Source organism: Salvelinus sp. IW2-2015, linkage group LG19 (assembly GCF_002910315.2).
Source record: "Salvelinus sp. IW2-2015 linkage group LG19, ASM291031v2, whole genome shotgun sequence".
In the NCBI taxonomy this organism is placed as follows: domain Eukaryota; kingdom Metazoa; phylum Chordata; class Actinopteri; order Salmoniformes; family Salmonidae; genus Salvelinus; species Salvelinus sp. IW2-2015.
In genome coordinates, this window is record NC_036859.1 from 24,004,732 (window position 1) to 24,013,312 (window position 8,581).

General features: G+C 43.1%; 1 protein-coding gene across 4 annotated transcripts in view; it reads right to left on the reverse strand.

Annotated features, from left to right (window-relative positions):
- The window catches only part of LOC111979792 (extended synaptotagmin-2-B), a 48,188-nt gene that overhangs the window by 9,371 nt on the left and 30,236 nt on the right, over positions 1-8,581 (reverse strand). For all 4 annotated transcript variants that reach the window (XM_024010500.2, XM_024010499.2, XM_024010498.2 and 1 more), the window contains exon 9: positions 36-156. In XM_024010500.2, coding sequence (XP_023866268.1) covers positions 36-156 — 121 coding nt within the window. The remainder of the gene's footprint in view (positions 1-35; positions 157-8,581) is intronic.

An 8,581-nucleotide genomic window follows, 5' to 3' on the forward strand; every position in this document is an offset into this window, starting at 1 on the left:
TTTCGCTTTCTGTGGTGAGTGGGAATCCTCCCTACTTTAGGTATTGGGAAGCGTAGCTGAGCCAGCTGAGCCTCTCCCACCAGAGGAATGGTGATGCGGTTGGGCAGGACCAGGTAGCTGTAGATGATGTCTTGGATCAGGTTATCACACAAGCCACTAACAGGAGACACAGGCAGGGATACAGGTTATAAGACACACAGTCCAGGGGACACACAGAACCACTGATAGAAAACATCTATCTTCCATTCAGGCTGCTGCTACCTCCATCCTGTTTCAACCAACATTCTGCATCTCAAATGGCACTCTATTCCCTATATGGGCCATTCTACAGAAGTGGAGTAAATTGGGGGTAAACATTTTTTATCACATTTGTATCCTATTTTTCCCAAACTTTCAGCACACGCCTTCCAACATGCACTATATATACAAAGGTATGTGGACACCCCTTCAAATTAGTTGATTCGGCTATTTCAGCCACACCCGTTGCTGACAGGTGTATAAAATCGAGCACACAGCGATGCAATCTCCATAGACAAACATTGGCAGTAGAATGGCCTTACTGAGGCGCTCATTGACTTTCAACGTGGCACCGTCATAGGATGCCACCTTTCSTCAAATTCCTGCCATGCTAAAGCTGCCCTGGTCAACTGTAAATGCTGTTATTGTGAAGCGGAAATGAGGGCTGAAGCGCGTAAAAAAAAATAAAAAAAACCTGCCCTCGGTTATAACACTCACTACCGAGTTCCAAACTGCCTTTGGAAGCAACATCGGGCCCAGGAACTGTTTGTCGGGAGCTTCATGAAAAGGGTTTCCATGGCCGAGCAGCCGCACACAAGCCTAAAATCATCATGCGCAATGCAAAGCTTTGGCTGAAGTTGAGTAAAGCTCTCCGCCATTGGACTCTCGAGCAGTGGAAACACTTTCTCTGGAGTGATGAATCACGCTTCACCATCTGGCAGTATGATGGACGATGCATAGCGCCAACTGTAAAGTTTGGTGGAGGAGGAATAATGGTCTGAGGCTTGTCATGGTTCGGGCTAGGCCCCTTAGTTCCAGTGAAGAGAAATCTTAACGCTACAGCATACAATGACATTCTAGACAATTATGTGCTTCCAACTTTGTGGCAACAGTTTGGGGAAGACCTTTTCCTGTTTCAGCATGACAATGCCCCAGTGCACAAAGTGAGGTCCATACAGAAATGGTTAATTGAGATCAGTGTGGAAGATCTTGACTGGCCTGCACAGATCCCTGACCTCAACCACCTTTGGATGAATTGGAACACCGACTGCGAGCCAGGCCTAATCACCCAACATCAGTGCCCGACCTCACTAATACTCGTGGCTGAATGGAAGCAAGTCCCTGCAGCAATGTTCTAGTGGAAAGCCTTCCCAGAAGAGCGGAGGCTGTTATAGCAGCAAAGGGGGACCAACTCCATATTAATGTCCATGATTTTGGAATGAGATGTGACAAGCAGGTGTCATGTCTTCACACTTTTGGTCATGTAGTGTATGTCAGGTAGACATACAGTATATACTACTTACACACTTTGTATTACATATTTGCAATATTTACCCGAATTCCTTACCACCCCATAAACGTTACTGAATAAAATAAAAAAATGCAATTAAAAGGGAAAACCATGCACAGTAGTGATCATTTTGATAAACCTATTATAGATTAATTTTATGAATTTCATTTGGATACAAAAATTAGCTAAATAGTAAAAACATGATTTTTAACCAGACTTTCCAAACCTTTAKATTTAATTGAGAGTTCTGTAAAATGTTCAATATTGATTGTATGAATCTGAAACTTGTTGATTGATTTAATATCTTATGCATTGTTGGATTCTGGGTGAAACTTTGAACATTGTTATACTCAGAAGTATAGGAACAGTTACAAAAGAGACATGAGGGGTGCCATAATGAAGCTTTGGAGGGGGTGAGCGCAGGGAACACAATCGCATGAGGCAGTACTGATAAGGGGAGAAACCGTTGAAGGATCATACCACTTAGCTCCCTGCTCAGCAATAATGATGCAATGTTTAGKGATAAGGAGGAGACTCCACCCAAAGTGGGGTATGAATACTACCATGGGGGAAGCCATGTCTGTGTCTGAATTGGTTGAGCTTCTCTAGTGTCCGTGGGTTATTTACTCTGAAAATTAGAACCTAACAGCATCTAATTATTTATGTTGTTAGAMGTTTAAATTATGACTTTACATATCTTTATTTTGGCAAAATAACAAGCGTTTCAGATGGTAATATCCAGGAGCCAAGACCAAGATGTATACCAGGACATTGGTCCCAAGATCCAGACCTAGACCCAGTGAGTTGAGACCATGACAAATTAAAGCCAGAATTTATGTGATCTTGAGTGCTCTCAGCACCAAGACCACTAGATCAAAAGTCCCTGGGCCCTTTCTTCAATTGTAAAAAACTCAAGTAGAGTAATCTTGAGTACATTGGAGAACATTAGAGTAGGGTACAGTACAGCACAGTAGAGCAACATACAGTAGAGTACAATAGAGTTTAGCACATTATCGATGTCTATGTTTTGACCAAATATATGGCCAAAATATTGCAGGGTTAAAGCCTCCCTGCTGGCTATGCATTTCAATACTCTACATTTTTCCTCAAGTGTSCACTTTTCCACTACCCACAGTGGTCCTCTGTAGCTCAGTAGGTAGAGCATGGCGCATGCAACATAAAATTGGAAATAGCCTCAATGGCGCTGCCCATGCGGTCACAGAATCGTTAATAGCAGAGACACAAAAATGAGACCTATACATACAGCATCTCTATTGTGTCAATTGTTTCGGTTGMGATTTGATTTATTTTGGACTTMAAAGACTCCCCATAGCTAACATATGGCTGGCTATCTTTCATTTGGACAGATGTACATACCAACAAACATATTTTAGTCACAAAACCGTACTTTACATACATGTTCGGTACTAGTGACACTTCTTAAAAATACATTAAGATTGACCAGTTTGTTATCTAATTTTCTCCAAAATGTTTGCAGAAATGTGGCCATAATGGAGAGGGGTGCAATCCCATCACCTAGTGATATTTGTAGGATTGTAGCTTTAGCTCTTTTAAAGTCAGTAGTGACATCAAAAGTGGGGACAGTATTTTTCAGAGAAAGATGTTTATAAATMAATAATTAGATCAGTATCTTTCAAAGTAATAATATAACTCAAGATGTTCTACCGAAATAATATTTCCACATTTGACTACAAATTAGCTATAACTGGGCTAATAACMCACTAACAAATAATATGAACAAATTGGCACACGTGGCTACATGCAGCTCTTGCTTTGATCTCAAAACAARCGCGACCGCTCATGCTGTAAAACCGTCCAGTTTAAAGTGAATGGCACAAATCCATATATGGCAATGGTCTATTTGCATATAGGCCTACTACAGCTCTGATTGGTTATGGTGCACCAGTCTGTCTAGAGTAAGGGCCGGAGTGTGCCTTAGTCAACGCAAAAGAATCCTACTCTGATGTGCTCTGCCGACGACAAAATCTCTCGCATAGTTAGTTTTGCWCACTAAGTCTTGCATAGTTTGTTTTGTTCCGGGATGTTGCATTGAAAGTGGCTAATATTGTGTTGATTRGATCACAATTCCCACAATAAAGGGAAACGTTGAAAGTGTTAATGGGGAAAACTCTAGAAAGTTGAGTGAAGTTCAATCTCGTGTTTCTCTGCGCTGGCTGATATTTCTTCTACATGGCAGTCCCTGGGAGCTTGCGCACACACAGGGTAGCTTAGAGGGGAAATTGGATGGGTGGTAAGTGTTGGGGAGTTGGGGGGTGTAGCCCTAAACAACTCTGACCTATTGGCAGGTGTAGAGGGGGGAGGGGTCACCGTCTATGCCCCAAATMACATCCTATCCCCTATAGTGCACTACTTTTGACCAGAACCCAATGGGGCCTGGTGAAAAGTAGTGCACTATATTAGAAATAGGGTGCCATTTGAAACAAGCCCTGTGTCACTATGTTTGACAGCAGAAGTCAAGGGCACTGTCACAGTCTGAAGTCCAGAGGCCCAACRTCCCTCCCTGCTCCCACCCCCACCTGACTCATACCATAGACCTGTGCCAAGAGACATTACACTACCATCTGCAGCTGGCACCATCTGTCTGTGAAGTTGAAACTAGACATGTGACAGTGGTGCACACACAGAAACTTCTCCACTTCCTAATAGTCTATTTATGGGCTCAGCGTAGTATGCCACAACTTTCAATGGCTCCACTACTAACCATTATAGGAATATGGATATCCTGTATTTAAATTATGTATTTAAACTGGAGCCAAGACGAAGCTTATCGTAAATGGGGAATCAAAACAACAGTCAATGTTCCGTCTTTCTAATACCCACTAGATGGCAGCATTGTAGTGAATGGAGAACACCCTAAGTGGGTGTGTTACTCCCTCAGAGCTGGGTTTAATGGTGCAGCCGGGCCTCCCCCATCCCGTCCTCAAGATTCCTCTGAGGTTACGACATATTCTATCTTGTCTATAAAAGGAGGTTGTTTTTGGTGCTGGGAAAAAAAAGTGTGGATGCGAAATATGTGGAGGCCAGCSCGCTCATTTCTGGGTTTATTGCAGAAGGAATGTATTCATTGCTGGTGTTCAACTGCAATTGACTCAAATTATAATTGATAACACATCTTAGTGACTTTACATTTTGTCCTATTTCTTTACTTTTTGTCTGTAGGAAAAGGTCAGCAAAGCCACAATTCAACTTTCCAGACTTTATACCTTCAGAGCAGGTCTGTGTGTTGGGGGAGGAGGAGATACCACTTCCATTCCAAGAATGAAAAAAGTGGTCCCAGACAGGGGCCAAACAGGAGAGTGAGATGCAAATCATACCAGAGGAAATGTGAGCCTCATACACAGAACCCTCTGTCTGTTCAGACACACACACACACTCTCCTGGTAAGCTACAATTAAACTTTTCAGACTCTTTAGACTCAGCGCGTGTCTGTGTGTTGGGGGGGGGGGGGGGGGAGAAAAAAGTGTGTGTGTTTGTGTGTGTGTGTGTGTGTGTATGTGTGTGTATGTGAGAGAGTGCGTTTGAGGCAAGGCCGGTTTCAGGTTGTTTCCTGCAAACCCATATAAAGAGGAAGGCTACATTTCACAGGAAGGAGTGTCATACAAAAACAAATAACACATCAGGCACCATACTTATTTGTTTAACTGTGGACCTCGATCAGGGACCAAAACTTACTATCAAACCACTGCCATATAGGCCTAAACATACAGGTAACTGCAAAAATAAAGGAAACACCAACATAAAGTGTCTTAATAGGGCATTAGGCCACCACGAGCTGCCAGKACAGTTTCAATACACCTTGGCATAGATTCTACAAGTGTCTGGAACCCTGCTGAAGGGATGTGACACCATTCTTCCACGAGAAATTSCATAATTTGGTGTTTRGTTTGATGGTGGTGGTAAACGCTGTCTCAGGTGCCGCTCCAAAATCTCCCATAAGTGTTCYATTGGGTTGATCTGGTGACTGACACACACACACCCTATGCTATTTTGAGACCCCTCTTTCAAAGTCACAGATCTCTTCTTCTAACCATGGTGGAAACAAATATGGGCAACTGGGCATTTTTATACATGACAGTTAATGGGAGCATGACAGCATGATGGGAGGTTAATTGCTTAACTCAGGAACCACACTTGTGTGGAAGCACCTGGTTTTAATATATTTTGTATCCCTTATTTACTCAAGTGTTTCCTTTATTTTGGCAGTTACCTGTATCTCTGCATGGCTCTTCATTGAATTTCGTATATTCAATGGCCAAACATTCACTGTAGCATTTTAACACATATCCCATCCAAGCTTCAAAACACAACCACCTATTGAATCACATGTCAACTTCTCTGACCACTCCATCATTACCTTCTATAAATATCAACACTTAGATAAAATAAACTAGTTATAATCCCCATTCTAATCTATTCATTAATTCAATAGCAGCCCTAAGGGATTCCAGGGGCTTTTCAGGAGGAGGGCTAGCTCGGTTTAAATGACTATTTATAGTTTAAAGTTCATCATAAACAAAGGAAGCTGGAGGGCCCACATCACTACAATGMGGATCCTGTCTGTGTGGTTAGGTAAAGGAAAAATGGGGGGATACCTAGTCAGTTGCACAACTGAATGCATTCAACTGAAATCCGCACTTAACCCAACCTCTGAATCAGAGAGGTACATGGGGCTGACTTAATCAACATCCATGTCATCGGCGCCCGGGAGCAGTTGTTGTTGGGGGTTAACTGCATTGCTCAAYGGCAGAACGGCAGATTTTTACCTTGTCGGCTCTGGGATTCAATCCAGCAACCTTCCCCGTGGCCCAACGCTCCWACCCGCTAGGCTACCGGCCGCCCAGTTAGTTGCTCATTTCCTTTTCTCATGTGACTTCCAACAGTATTTTTCAGGGAGACTACCCTTGACAACTGTGTTTTATTTGATCCCACTTTTGGGATAAGTGAGCATATCACATGCGGACAGTGACAGCATTTGACAGAACTTGAAGAGTGAGATGTTGAAACAAGCTATTGGGTCCAGTAGTATATCCATGTGATGGCTTCTTGTCCTCTAATTGCAGCCCTCCACCACATGGCTGCTTTGCATAGAGCTGTAAATGCATGACCTCATGGTGCTGTGACTTCACAGTGGTGTAGGACTACTTTTAACACGCAGCTACAGGGCCAACTTCCCAAATGGCACCTTATTCCCTATGGGCCCTAGTCAAAAGTAGTGCACTATATAGGGAATAGGTTGTCATTTGGGATGCAAGCAGGGAGAGCTATGCTGACCATTCTCCCTCCTTATCCCTCACAGACGGCAGCTCTGRCTGAGAAGGTGGACTGGCTGTTAATKATTTATACCTGCCATGGTGTCATTACCGACATACAGTAAAATGCTACTAACACGTACGCATACGCGTGCCATACAAGTACAGGCATGCGCATATGGGTGCACTCCCTCCCTCCATCCAGCCCTGAAAGCTGCCACCTGGCTCTCTCTCTCCACAAAAATGAGGCCTTCATGTTAATGTTCCCTAGCGCCTGTCTGTTTGTGCTGCCTGGGCAGCGTCCAAAATAGCATCCTAATTCCCTATATAGTGTATACTTTTGACCAGGATCTGTCAACACTGGAGGGACAGAGCTGTTTTAAAGCCTGACACAGGAGCCATAAACAGCCTAGTAAACCTTAACCTTTACGCTCTCACTGACACAATGAACTTCATGATATAGATACCTTTCCCCTTCTCTACCTCCTCCTTTCATCCCTGGTAATTGGTGCTCACATACAAAAAACTGTTGCCTCTAATCTATTAGCTTATTTAGACTGATAAGGTGTGTCCCAAATGGCAACATATTACCTATATAGTGCAATATTTTTACCAGGACTCAGAGCACTGGCCAAAAATAGTGCACACTAGGGAATAGGGTGCCATTTGGGATGCCCACAAGGATACAATACAGATATCCATTTACTATGAATGTGTACTGTAACTGTAGACAACACCCTCTGAGTAAACCAATACCAGAACTAATTTCCCTACCATACCTACAGTGCCTTTGGAAAGTATTCAGACTCCCTGACTTTTTCCACATTTTGTTGCATTACAGCCTTATTCTCAAATGTATTAAAGTTTTTAAAAATATCCTCAGCAATCTACACACAATACCCCATAATGACAAAGCGAAAACAGGTTAAGACATTTTTGCAAATGTATTAAAAATTAAAAGAAACAGAAAAACCTTTTATATGTATTCAGACCCTTTGCTATGAGACTCGAAATTGAGCTCAGGTGCATCCTGTTTCCATTGATCATCCTTGAGATGTTTCTACAAATTAATTGGAGTCCACCTGTGGTAAATTAAATTGATTGGACATGATTTGTAAAGGCACACACCTGTCTATATAAGGTCCCACAGTTGACAGTGCATGTCAGAGCAAAAAGCAAGCCATGAGGTTGAAGGAATTCTCTGTGGAGCTCTGAGACAAGATTGTGTCGAGGCACATATCTGGAGAAGGGTACCAAACAATTTCTGCAGCATTGTAGGTCGCCAAGAACACAGTGGCCTCCATCATTCTTAAATGGAAGAAGTTTGGAACCCCCAAGACTCTTTCTAGAGCTGTCCGCCCAGCCAAACTGAGCAATCGGTGGAGAAGAACCTTGGTCAGGGAGGTGACCAATAACCCCATGGTCACTGACAGAGCTCTAGAGTTCCTCTGAGAGATGGGAGAACATTCCAGAAGGACAACCATCTCTGTAGCACTACACCAAAATCAGGCCTTTTATGGTAGAGCAGCCAGACAAAAGCCACTCTTCAGTAAAAGGCACATGACAGCCCGCTTGGAGTTTGCCAAAAGGCACCTAAAGACTCTCAGACCATGAGAAACAAGATTCTCTGGTCAGATGAATCCAAGATTAACTCTGTGGCCTGAATGCCAAGCATCACATCTGGAAGAAACCTGGCACCATCCCTATGGTGAAGCATGCTGTGAGGATGTTTTTCAGTGGCAGGGACTGGGAGACGAGTCCA